The 14,315-nt window shown below is 36.8% G+C and overlaps 1 protein-coding gene across 5 annotated transcripts in view; it reads right to left on the minus strand.

Moving 5' to 3' along the window:
* Nucleotides 1–2,281: 2,281 nt before the first annotated feature.
* LOC140938734 (ATP-dependent RNA helicase DHX58-like) overlaps nt 2,282–14,315 on the minus strand; it is a 41,370-nt gene continuing 29,336 nt past the window's right edge. For 3 of the 5 annotated variants that reach the window (XM_073388252.1, XM_073388249.1, XM_073388254.1), the window contains 4 exons: nt 10,375–10,555; nt 10,140–10,281; nt 4,615–4,815; nt 2,282–3,112 (listed from right to left, as the gene is read on the minus strand). In XM_073388252.1, coding sequence (XP_073244353.1) covers nt 2,807–3,112; nt 4,615–4,815; nt 10,140–10,281; nt 10,375–10,555 — 830 coding nt within the window. In that variant the 3' untranslated portion in view covers nt 2,282–2,806. The remainder of the gene's footprint in view (nt 3,113–4,614; nt 4,816–10,139; nt 10,282–10,374; nt 10,556–14,315) is intronic. The other 2 variants (XM_073388253.1, XM_073388251.1) reach the window with 1 other exon arrangement.

Genomic DNA, 14,315 nt, shown 5'->3' on the forward strand with positions numbered 1-14,315 from the left:
TACTCATGCGAAATTTGGCACCCTCATACTAAACGTAACATTGATAAATTGGAGGCTGTTCAGCGAAGAGCTACCAGACGGATCACTAGGTGTGATGATGATTATGATACTAGACTATCTAAGCTAAAATTGTTGTCATTATCTAATAGGAGGTTCACTAGAGATGTTACATTTTTTTAATGTAATTAATGGACATTATGATATTAACATTTCAAATAAGCTTATATTTTGTAAGGACAGAAATTGAGGAAAAATGACACACAGGACCTTGTTCCAAATTTTAGTAGAACTGATGGTTTTAAATATAGTTTTTTTAACCGCGTTGTAGATGAATGGAATGGTTTACCCAATCATATTAGAGAATAAAACAGTATTGCAACTTTCAAAAGAAATGTTTTAAGCTTTATTAAGGATAACTAGAACATTTATATTTCTATTTGTATATATTTTTCTTACATTTTAATCAGTGGGGGCATCCCTAGTATGGCGCATTGGCGCTTTTGGTTGTCCCCTTCTCCACAATTTTTTTTTCTTCTTTTTTTTTCTTATAGTAGTGTTAGCTTATTTCATTTCATTATTTGCTGGTAATGTAGTGGAAAGAATCTATAATAAACAAATAAACAAATCTTAAATGTTCTGGCAATGTTCAAAGTGTTTGAGATGACCGACTTCTGCATCTGCTCAAGTACGCTCCGTGCTCTCGCTCCTAGTAGTTTCCTCACCGAGTTCTCTAGCTAGGTGTTTAGACTAACCACTCAGTACGTCAATTATTACGTTGAACTGTTCAACCCTGTAACCATTGTATCTCTGCTTCAGCTCCCACATCATGGGCCCATACTTGAGTGTCTTTTCCTCATCTTTCTTAGCTCTACTCTCAATCCAAGGGCAGCTCATTTCAATTGTGCAGACTTCTTTCCTCTCGTGGCTGACAAGTCGCGCGTCGATCTGCTTATTATTATTATTATTATTATTATTATTATTGTTATTACTATTATTATTATCGTTGTTGTTATTATCATCATCATCATCATCTTGCAGCAGATTGAGATGATATCATTTAGGGAAGTGACTTTCAAGCAAAGATCGAGATTCGCATTTTACGTTATTAGAGACGGGGGGAAGGTAACTCTATTGTTTTCCACCAAAGTTTCTTGACCCACTCCGCCTGCCAGTATGACGTCACATAGTAACGGGCAAGAGCCTCGGGTCGCTTGTGCAAATTAGCAAGGGATACGACAGTTATTTGAACGAGCGAGGTCGAGGGAAAGCTAAGAGGCAAATATCGCTATATATCGCATATTTGATCGACATGATCGAATGTGTGTGAGCTTTGGTGTTGCTATAATCTGCTTGTGTAAACCGTTTTGATATTTCAGTGTCCGTGATTGTATAATATTGTGAATTTGTTTGGCGGGCCTTGTTGCGGGATCGCCATCTATTTCACGGGACCGGCAAGGTCAGTAAAACTTAAATCTTTTTTTTCTCTAAACTAGGCAAGGTCTAGTCTCCAGAATAGGAGGTTCCATTCACAGACCACGCATGTTTGTATTTCATTCATTCTTTTGCTAATTAAATGGGCGTAACTTTATGTCATTCCATTCGAGTGTGGGCCTCTGTTGATCTCCTAATTCTCCACCAAATTCAGTAAAGCTAGTTCGATCGATTATCTACGTCGAGTCGGCCCGTTTTTCTAATCATGGCGGTGCAGTGGTCAAGGAGTTGCTTGCACGTGCAGATAAACCGGGTTCGACTCCCGGCGACGCTGATTTTTGTTTTTTGTTCCGTTTTTACCGTTTTTCCTGTTTGGTTTCTTTTTTTAACACTATATTTTCTTTTGGCTTGTTTTTCTTTATTCTTACTGCTGACCCTGCTGGTCATGCACTTGGATCAATATATATTTTAGGCTTAAGTCCAGAGTTTTATTTTGGAAAAGGGATTTCAAAAGCTCTTGATCTGCATACTGGCCAAGCTTACGACCAGATAAGAACCATAAGCCCTGTCAAGACATGTCCCTCCTCTGAAAAAGCTGAATTTTTTTCAATGTTAGTTGACATCATGACGAAAAACACACAGCATACCACAAACTGTGCTAATTTACACCCAACACCCACCAGTGACCCACTGGCGAAAGTTAAACTTGCCTTTTGTACATCGTCTTAATCATCAATACTATTACCCTAAATCTCCACTGGGTTTGTCCCAAAAAAAATAATTAGACGAAACCTTTTATTGGTTTTCGGGATTTAATTACATAATTACAGGTGTATGCCCAATACAGTATTAAAATGCGGTAAAGCAACAAGATTCAGTGGTCAAAGTCTCTCACAACTACCTGTCATTAAGCTTCGTCTTTCAACGTTACAGCTAAGCAAACTTTGAGAGAAATGATATGGGGCTCCACTTGCTCTGAAGAGCAGAAAATAAAGTAAAGAACCTCCTATCGCTGTGTCTAAACTCCTCAATCTTGCTGTGCACTGGCCCTCAAAAGTGCGACCGGTCAGTATGACCGGTCAGTATGATTGCCCGTAAAATTTGCTCGACGATAGAAGGGAATCTTTAAAATTCATGACTTCACTGGACATTTCATTCCAAAAAAGTACCTAAGTCTAGTTTTCTATGACAATAGAAACCTTAAAATCTCCAAATCCAAGAAATCGGAACAGTATTTCCGTGATAAAATCGAAATTCTTATCTGTCTCCTCGATGAACACTTTGCCCGCCATTTTGAAAGTCACTGACGCGAGATGAGACGTCATACGGGTAGGCGGACTGTACCACAGATTTCCTTAGAGACATCACAAAGTATTCAAACATCAAAGTTGAAATCTAGCAGGTCATTTCCTGGTCCTTTGTCACAGCTATGTTTCAAGATATCTTCCATGCTTGCTTCTTTGATGCCAAACGGTAAATCTTTCCACTTTTTAAACATCTTTCGTGGTTGATCCTCTTCTGGAAACTCCAGAACAAAACTGCGAATCTTGATACACAGCCACTCCACCCCGCTGATAAGAGCTGTAACACCCCAGTCCTCACCACAATTCTTGCAGAAAATCTTCTTGTTCATTTCTATGCCATCAGTTTTCTTTGGCTTGTTATGATGTTTGATATCCACCTTTCAAATGGAAGATAAGGAGTAGAAGCTCTTAATTTCGCAGTTCTGTTTAATGTAAATGCGCCTGTTTAATAACAAAGCTTAGTATAATTACATTGATGATTATCGAAAATTGAGCGCAATGATTGGTTAATTAGGAGCTTCGCTTCATCCCGCTATAATCACCTCGCGGTGATTATAACAGTGAAGGCTAGCAGTTTTTCAAAGTGGCAGCCAGATTTGTTGATGTCTCGGAGTCGGAAATTGGTCAATGCGAAGAAAATGCTGTTACTGACAAACAAAAGATGCTACAAAATTTGGAATCAAGCTATTCACAGGTAGGTTGATAAAATTTCTCTTTTGCAAGTAACACAATTTACTGAAAAGTTGTATGCTTGTTTGCTTGTTTATATTTATTTTGCTTCAAAGAATCGGCAACTTTTAGTAACTTTTGCGAAATATTTTGTTCCACAGATTGGTTTCAACAGCGGCAAGAGTTCACAAATGAAATAGAAAACATGGAAGTCGATGAATTAAATAAAATGTCTGGCAAAATTTCATGTTTCCGTGTGGAAAACTGACGGCAGCTATTATAAGAAAACCAGCTTGATGTTGATCAGAGGCGCTCTCGACCGATTTCTTAAAGCCTCAGAATCTTTCAGAAAATATGTCTCTCTTTTCATTTTCTCGAATAATCATCGATGTAATTATACAGAAACAATTAGTCGCCTCAGGCGACGTGAAAATTAGCCGATAAAGTCGCCTTCGGCGACTAAATGTTAAATAATATGCATGCTCTATTGATTACATAGTTAAACTTTCCGGGTTAATTACAAACGTTACATTTTGTTGACTTTTTTAGGAAGTATATTCCAGGGAAAATAATCTTAATGAATAATACTTTTTGTTTCTCTTTTAGTCTTTGGAAGAAATATTTAAATGTAATATTCAGACGTTGCCAGAACCCATGACTAGAATTCGCTCTGCATGAAAGACGAATTAGGAATAGCAACTAATAAAATAATTGAAATAAACACAACTAATACAATAACATGCTGTTGTTGTTGTGCTTCTGTTTACTACGAGGACTTGAAATGAACGTGGGACCAGAGAAGATTGCGATCCTCATATCGCCCATATCCAGGACATATAAACGCTCGCTTCAGATGACTAGATAGTACCTTGATCCAAGCACAGCGTAAGAGAGCCCTGGTTTTGACGTTCGATTGATCTCGTCCATTCTCCTCAACAAACCTTTCTTACTACTAATATAAAATTAATAGAGACCGTAAAGAATTATCGCGAACATCGAATATCAATTCTAAGAATGTACACAAAATTGATATCCTGGAAAAAGAAACTTAAGCGTCAGAGAGACCAACTCGCAGCGTATTTTGAAAAATTTCGTCTTATCAGTTAATTTTTTAGGTATTATGCTACCTTTTGAGACTTTTTAAGACCGGCAAAGAATAGACCATTTTCTTGCAATTTTCAGCTCATTACTGTATTTGCAATTGAAGTACCTTTTCATTCCGGACATTAATATCGATAATCACGTGGTGACTGCCTTGGATGCGGCGGACATCGTGCGCTTGGCATACAAATACTTGGCACTTCCGGCATCGAAAGCTGACGTCATGAGGTAAAGGCTCTGATGTTCTGAGTGCATAAATGTTCTTCTTAAGGCAGCGGTCTTGTAAAATCTTTTTTTGTACATCTTTCACCTGAAAGAACATAATGTTACTGACACTAATGAAAATTAAATACCAATTAAGTCTAAGAAAAGACTTTGTATGCTTCCCGATGGCAGCCAATGGTTTGGCACGAATAGAACTCTGTACACTCTCTTTAAGAATTAGCTAGTTTAACTTGTGAATATGCCAGCATCGTGAATAAGCCGAGGTTGCATATAACTGCATTAAATAAAACAATATGTCGGAATTCAAAAAGTTCGCTTGCTGGGCAGAGTAAAGACCGGGTAGAACATGACGCAGTGGGATTCCAGTAACACTTCTACCCGCAAGGATAAAGCCAGTGATGATAAATATGATGATGATGATGATGATGATGCTAAGAATGATCATTCCCCAAAATTTTAGTTCCCTTTCCACTCTCGGTCCTCAAAGTAGAAGAAGCCTATGAAAAAGCAAACAATCTGTTCACGTTAAACACGCTGTTTACTTGGTCTTACAAGACAAATTAATTCCAAATTCAATCACGACCAATTTCGTTCATTTTTCCAATGATTTTGCTACAAAAGTAGCCTAACCACTACTACTACTACTATTTATTAACATTTTATATTAATCTTGTTTCTTGTTAATCAAATTAAGACCATACCCGTAGTTTTTAGTGTATCTCCCTGTACACTTTAACATCAAATAGCAATGTTAAGATCCATTATTATTCATTCAAAATATTTCCCCTATTCTGATTGGCTAAAAGCAACAACAACAACAACAATAAGCTTTATTTGCATGACCATAACAAAGTATTACAGTATTGCAAAAGCTACTTGAAATTACTCATTGATTCCTTGTAAATTAAATATTTAAAATAATTTGAAACTTATTAATCATTGTTTATTTCTAACCATCATGTAGGATTAATTATTCCGGAGATAAGTTTGTCTCTCAGTTCAAAGCAAGTTGATATAAATGAAATTAATTGGATGTTAATAAAATAGTCAGGAGAATTCATCAGATGTGATAATAAGGACTCATGTGATTGTAGTCGCAGAAACGATATTTTAGGATCTAGTTTAGAGAAGAACCTATCTCTTATGGAAGAAAAACTTGGACAATGTAATAAAAAGTGAGTTTCATCTTCAATTCTGTTACAATTGCAGAGATTGCATAACCTTTCGTCACGTGGTAGATTGTCGTATCTACCTGTCTCAATCCTAAGTTTGTGACTGCCTATTCTCAGTTTCACTAATGTTTTCCTAGAAGGGTTCTTTCTTGTTAAATCTAGGTAGACAGAAGGGCTATAATTCGTTTTGATTTTATAATAAAAGTTAAGTTTTTGTGAATGTTGAAGAGTATGATTCCAGTAACTGATATATTTCTTTTGCATAAGATCTACATATTGCTTAATTTTACATTTATTCAGTAAATTACAATTAAAGCCTGGGAAATCATAGTAGTCAGTCATCTTCTTAAGACTGGAGTAAAAACTATTTTGACCACTATGATAAAGGTCAACAGATATTTTTAAAGATTGTTTAACTATAGAATTTTCATCTTTTTCTTGGAGATAGTTTAAGTAATTAAGTATCTTGTTATTTATATCAATGATCAGAGGGAATCTGCCAAGTTCAGATCTGCATGCAACATTTTAGACGTTTAATTCACCATAACCAGTTACTGATGACCAAATTTGGAAGATTTTTGTGTTTAACGAGGAAATGACGTCAAAAATGAAGCGTTCGTGCAGGTTACCGTTAACCGAGAAGACCTGGAAACGAGGTTAATTGTTTGGGTTGTTTTTTGGTTGTGGAGACAAAAATGGCGGTGGTTTCACTCGTTTCAAGAGTAAGAACTAGGCGAAACAAAAAGGTAAAAACATGGCAAGAACAGCAAGAAGACAACTCGAAGGGCGACATCTGCTATTTGGAGAATATTTGCGGAGCTGGACAAACCTAAGCGTGCGCTATCGAAGATAAACTTAACATCGATGGATCGATGGAGGTAAGCATGTTTTAGCCATGTTTTTAAACTAGGAATTATTTTGAATGAATACGGCCTACGGCCTCGACGGATAACACCCTCCTCGACCTCCATAATTCTTTATAAGATACTCAGCCTCATTCATTAATTGTTAATTAGACTATAACCGTAGTTTACGCTTATCTCACTGTACACTTTAACATCAAAAAGCAATGTCAAGATCCATTTCATTAGTATTCAGACCATACCCATAGTTTACGCTTATCTCGCTATACATTTTAACATCACTAAAGCAATGTTAAGATCCTAGACATTAGTATTCAGACCATACCCGTGCAGTTCACGCTTAAATCGCTATACACTTTTTAACATCTGCTAATGATTTCGAGATCCTTGTTATTGATACACACAAAAGCAAGAATGAATATAACGAGCACCGTAAGGTTTAATTCCATAGGTAGTTTGTTAATTAATGTTTTTTCGGGTGTGAAGGGAATACCGCGGTTTTAGCATGTAAGGCGTCTTTGGACTGAATAATTAAGTCAGATGATGCTCGCCATTCAGTCAACTAAACCAGCCAATGGCACATAGTCCATACTTGTTGCATTCCCTTAAGTATACGGGTATATAAAAGGGCTACAGAACTTTGAAAAATCGCATTTCATGTCAACAAAGATAAACGCTGGGCCAGGACACATGCAAGAGCTGCAAGTTAGTAACTACTTTTGCATTTTTTATTCGTTTGAGCTCAAACTTGGCAGGATGGTAGAACTCTGTATTCCAAAAAATCCTATGTTTTTTTGTTTTTCGATTTTAACGGTTTTTGGCGGGAAAATGACGTCACAAGATTGACAGCAAAATTAAAATTTCAAGGTATGGCAAAAAAAATAAATAATTTTGAAAGAACGTGACGTGATAGAAACAAATGTGAAAAAATTTTTTCAAAAACTCAATCGGTTGGAGAGTTATTAAGCTTTGAATTTTGAATTTCCCGCCATTTTCTTACTATTTTTAGAAACATAAGGACATTTCAAGATGCTATATCTCCTAAACCAATTGAGCTTTTCCAAAATTTTTTTCACATTTGTTTCTATTACGTAACGTTCTTTCAAAATTGTTTATTTTTGTTGCCATATCTTGAAATTTTAATTTTGCTGTCAATCTTGTGACGTCATTTTCCAGCCAAAAACCGTTAAAATCGGAAAACAAAAAAACATAGGATTTTTTGGAATACAGAGTTCTACCATCCTACCAAGTTTGAGCTCAAACGAATAAAAAATGCAAAAGTAGTTACTACCTTGCAGCTTTTTGCATGGGTCCTGGTCCGGCGTGATATAAGGGATAAAGCGGAGTGTCACATGATAGCAGCAATTTGAGAAAACGTGTTTTCTTGTGGCATTGAGAAGTGCGCTTGGAGAGAAAGAGATGAAGAAATTCAACAAGCCTGGAATTGGATCTGCAAAAAGCAAGATGAATGTGATTTTGAATTGTCGAATCTTAGCGAGGTTTTCTTTTTCTTTTCGGTAATAAGCACCTCAAAGCTTCAAAGCAAAAAGAAAAAATCAAGAACATCAGATGAAGGACAAGAAACGGAAGAGTCGAACGTAAGAATCTGCGATAAATCCTTCCAAAATTTCAACGCCTGGAAAGCAAATTTTCCTAGCAATTTCGTATTGGGGTGGCTTGCCAAATTCACAATGGTTCAGCTGTAAATCCTGCAATGACGTCCAAGAAACCCACGCGTCCCGCGTGTCCCAGTTTCCATCTATCCTGCATCGTATCGACGCCGGGTTTTAATAGGAGATTCGGTGAACATAGGCTAAATTCAGCAATGCCAAATATCAGCTCCTTTTCTCCTTCGCAAGCAGCAGAATGTGAGAAACCTTAAACATCAACTGACAATTTGTTGGCTTGTCAATCGCCTTTACAACCACCGCCGCTGCCCGTGAGCCAAGAGGAAAAACTCTTAGTGATGTTGTTTGTCGAGTTCAAAAGAGGTAATAGGCCATTTGCGCGATGACTTCTTTTTACTACTAAGACCAGAATTCTTTTCGCCTCTCCTTCCATATTTAAATTTGGTCATCCCAGTGCGGTTTAGATAAGAAAAACCCTAATTTGCACAAGAAAACAAGACCCTGAAGGATTCTGGTAGTAGTTAAATTACGCCATCGAGCAAATAGCCTATTGTCCTCGTTGTAAGAGGAATCGTCCTATCATTAGCTTCAATTTTGTTGGATTGATCATGAAGCGATTCAATTTGAACACTGTTTGGCTAGTACCAACGGTGTTTGTTCTTTACGTGTTTTCTGAATCCACTCTGTGTGGTGATCCATCGTGATTACAGGTATGCACTGGGCAGTGAGAAAGACCATCACAATCGTCCTCTTCGAAGTGGTCCCTTTGATTTAGGCGATGCATTGACCAATCGACCTCTTCGCCTTGTTTACTCATCTTAAACACACACTTTGAATCTTTCTCAAATGACAAACGCACTGCTACTAGCTGACCTGCGAAAGGTACCCCAAGAGATACCAAATAATTGGCCAATGAGACATTATAAAATCGTCTCTGCCCGCACTTGATTAATCGCCCCTTGCCCCATTGTTTTCTGTACGTATTTCGTACACAATTAATCAAAACGAACAAAGACACAAGCCTGTAACATGTAACGGGCCAATTTCATATCAAAATTGTTCTTTGAAAGATATGTTTTGATAAATTTATGTCGAAGAGATGACGAGACAGTAGTGCACGGAAAATAGGTACTATTGTTCCCTTTTCCTGGAACGCTTGTTCCTCTATCGACAAATTCGGAATTCGTTCCATTTATATTCGGAACATAACACCCATCTTGAGAAGGAAGGAAAAACTTAATTAAGAACAATTTTGTTCCTGTGTGGCATGGATAGGACCAATCTAAACTGAATGGGAACAAGGCGTTGGATATGCCAGTAAATATAAACAAGGCGTTCCTTACTGTGTCAAGCTAGCAATTAGATTAGGAACATTTGTTTTCCATACACTTCCAAAGGAACAGGAAAAACATCCGAACTTTATGAACAAGGCGTTCCTTACTTTGTCAAGCTAGCAATTAGATTAGGAACATTTGTTTTCCAAACACTTCCAAAGAAACAGGAAAAACATCAGAACTTTATGAAAGTAGACTATTAGTTCCTAAAACGGATAAAAGAGGAATCAGTTGTTCCTTTCGACTAAAATGGAAAGTAACTTTGTGTTCCAAGTTACCGCTAACGGAACGGTTTGTTCCCAATTTGGTGACCTTGGTTCTTATTGTGAAAATAAAGTTCCTTTGTTGTCATTCATCATCGTCATCATCATCATGAAATCATTAGACTGACCATGATGACAACTGGACTTACCTTTTTCTTAAACTCTTCTGGATCCATTTCCTGAACTTTGTTAAGAGCTACAGTCATGAGCATTTCCCTCAATGCACTTATGCCTTGTCTCTTCCGGGCTCCTGAATGACCTACCAACACGCTGTACTTTCCACATTCTGCCCTGGTAGTAAAAAAAGAACAACAACAACTCAATAGCTGCAACATATGCCATCGTGAAGATGGCAGCTTCACTCCATGAGAGGTTTTCACTTACCTGACACGGCCACGTGATTGAACTAACGAGATCTCGTTGCCCATCATGTCATAACGAATGACATAGTTACAGTCGCTGATGTCTAAGCCTTCCTCTGCTACGCTGGTCGCCAGTAAAAGATTATTTTCTCCTGTTTTGAACATTTTAATAACCCTTTCCTGCTCAATCTGGGTCATTCCGACTGAAATAAAATAGTGAACACAACGAGTCATTCTACCTCGTTCCTTAAACTGAACTTAAATCTAAGAGAAGCGAGGAAGGCGATGACTTGAAGTACTAATTATAGAGCAAATTTCTACTTATTAGCAATGTTTAAAGGTGATGTTACACGAGACGATTCGCAACGACAATTTTTAGCAAAACACCGCGTTGCAACATTGTTGCGACATTGTTTCGAATAGTCACAACATTGTTCCAACATTGTTCCAACATTGCAACGCTGTGTTGCGCTAAAAGTCGCCGCTGCGAATCGTTCCGTGTAACATCATCTTAAGAACGACAGCCCGGCAGGGTACTCCTGGCAATTCTTGGTGGCGGTGTGCCGCCCAGTTCTCCAAATCCTGACCCTATTTCAGACCAAAAAAGTGTTATTTTCGATACCCGTTTTCAGGCCTAGCCTTTCGGCAGAAATTACGTTATCATTACTTAGATTTGAGCGCAAAGAAAAAAATTCTTCAAATCCATTTCGAATTTGCATATTTCTCTTTCTTTCTTACTCATTTGGAATTAAAACGATAAATACGCTCGTACACTCCCGTAGTTCCCTCAAAAACCATACCCGACTCCAGACCAAAATTGGCAAAGTGCATACCCGTTTTCAGACCAAAACAGCGCAAAAACCCTACCCGATGGGACGGCACATACCTATATAGCTTATATACGACAGCATCTGTCCTACCAATTTTCGAACCTCAAGTAGAAACATTTAATCTTCGAAAACAATTCATCTGGGATGAAGATTCAAAGGAAAAGTTTATAGGCCTTCTAAAACAAGATGATTTCCTCTTACGTCTATCTCAATTTGAAACCACCATCTTTCCTACTGACAGTGAAGGTGTAAATTTAGCAACAGAACAATTCACAGATGTAATAAGTGATATATGTATCCAGTCCCTTAGACTAGCCAGGAAAGAAAAGAAAACAAAAGTTCGTAAAAAGTGGATTGATTCGGACTGTGCATCTCTAAGAAAACCGCTAAATTTACTTTCTCATAAAAAGCATAGAAATCCATTTATTGATTCAAACCTCAGACATGATTACCACTCAGCAAAGAAAATTTTAAGAAAATGATTAAGCATAAAAAATTGAAACTCTTTAACTCTCAAATTGAGGACCTTACACAAAACTAAGACAACCAAAAATTCTGGACTTATCTCAAAAAACATTTAAAAGGAAATCAAACTCCCCTACCCCAAATAATCAAGATATTCCAGTTCACAATCTTTTAAAGCATTTTAAGCAATTACACTCACACTTAAATTCCTTTTCCCTTTCGCCAGACCAAATCTCGTTCAAGGAAAATCTTTCTACTTAAGGACAAACAAAAGACATCCACAACGTTTTAGATAGCCATATTTCAATTTCTGAAATAGAAAACATGGCGAAAACACTGAAACCTAAAAAGGCCCCTGGACCTGACAAAATCCGCAATGAAATGTTAAAAACTGGTGTAAGATTTTTGAACGTTGTCCTTTTCAAGTTATTCAACCTAATACTTCAAAGTGGTTCCTTCCCTAGCTCTTGGTGTAACGGAATAACCCCAGTTTTTTAATCTGGCAACAAACGAGACCCAGCAAACTACAGGGCCATATGCATAAAAAGTTGCTTAAGAAAACTCTCTACCTCTATTCTTAATACAAGACTAAAAATTCATGTTGTTTACGAAAACATTTTACATCAAGTTCAAATTGGCTTTTTGCCAGGTCATCGTACATATAATCACATTTTCAGTTGACGAACCCTTGTCTACAAATACGTGAAACAGGTGCCGAAAGGTAACTTTTACACCTGCTTCATTGATTTCAAGAAAGCTTTTGATTCAGATTGGCATGATGGCCTCTTTTACAAACTCCTTCAATACAATATGGGGGGCAAATTTTATGACTTGATTAAAAATCTTTATTCTAAAACTAAATGCTCAATAAAAGCTTCTGATCAAAGAACAGAATTCTTTGATTATTGCAAAGGTGTCAGGCTAGGCTGTATCCATTGTCCAATGCTATTTAATTTATACCTTTAATTAATGAAATCCCCTTTCTGCTTGACCAAGGAGACACAGATCCCATAGTTCTATCAAATGGATCCAATCTAAGCTGTCTTCTACTATATGCAGATGATTTAGTCTTGATCTCTTAGTCGGCTTTCAGAGTATTGTGAACATTGGCTTTTATCGGTGAGTCCAAAGAAAACTAAAATTATCATTTTCGAGAAGAAATTTAGGAAGTCGACTCTCAATAAATATTGTTTTCATATCAATAGGCACAACATAGAAATTGTCAACAATTACACTTATCTTCGAATCAATTTTTTATCCAATGTAAATTTCAAAGTTAGTAAATCAGATTTAAAGCATCAGGTAACTTAAAGGCGATCCTTCTTTGCCTCTCGTCGTTATCTATAGACTTCTCAAAAATACCACCGTACCTGATATCACAAATAAACTTTTCAATTCACTTTTTCTACCCATTCTCCCCTAGGGATCAGAGGTATGGGGAATTTATGACAAAGATGATTTCACCAACTGGGAAAAAGATATCATTGAAAAAACGCATATCTTCCTTAGTTTGTAAACGGTCATTAGGAGGGAACAAACAATGATCAACAATGCCCAAGCGTTGCTGCCAGAAATGAACTCGGAAAGCTATCTTTGAAGTTATCCATAGATATTAATATTTTAAAATATTGGATCCATTTACAAAACCTGCCAGACGATGATATCGCAAAACACTGTTTACAACTTTCAAGGGATATGGACGAAAAAAACCAACCAGGCATATCACAAAAGATTAAAACATCACGCTCCATGATTTTAAATGAAAACAACGGTAAAACCCTTATCTCCAGTGTCGCTCAAAATCTGTCCAAAGCTTTAATCAACCACCAACTCTTAAATCTTGCCTCGAATAGGAAACTAAATAATAAATAAATACTTTAAGTTTTAAAACAGATACCAACAGAACCGAATTTCTAGATGCAATAAAAAATTCGCTCCATATGTCTGCTATTAATAAATTTTGCCTCGGAAATCATCGACTTCGCATCGAAACAGGGAGATATACTGTACCAAGACTCTCGAACACGTAAGAATCTGTTCCTTATGTCAAGCTAATGAACTTGAAAATGAATGTCATGTCATGTTTTGTTATTTTTGCACTCTGTATGATACGCTTCGCAACAAATTTTTTGATGAAATCACCAAAAAATATAACTTTTTTAACGATTTCGATGTAAAATCAAAACTTTTGTTCCTATTTAACAATATTGATCTATTTATTTTTAAATCAGTCGCTATTCGTTATTTTTGAGATTATGAATTGTAGACACGATCATGTAATTTCAAAACTGACTTAACCAATTAATTAATTATTTACTTTTGTAGAGAATAGGTAATGTCATGTATGTAAATGGCAATACCTTTTAAAATAAATTGTTGTTGTTGAATTGCCTGCGTTCAGACGTCTCCTAATTCCTTTGTTGCACAAAGGAAATAGGAGAAGTCTGCACGCAGGCAAACGTTTGAAGAGACGTAGCCTCCAAAATGACAGTCACGGGATCAGGATAGTAACGCAACGCAATTCTTGGAAGGGTAACATTTCGACGTCGACAGTGTTTTGAAGAAGAAAAAAAATCAAACCCACTATTGTTTTGGTACTCACTTTTTATCGAAAAATTAGGACTTTGACAATGGTAATTCGCTAAGGATGACGGAACAGGAACATATT

This window comes from Porites lutea, chromosome 5 (genome assembly GCF_958299795.1).
Source record: "Porites lutea chromosome 5, jaPorLute2.1, whole genome shotgun sequence".
NCBI lineage: Eukaryota > Metazoa > Cnidaria > Anthozoa > Scleractinia > Poritidae > Porites > Porites lutea.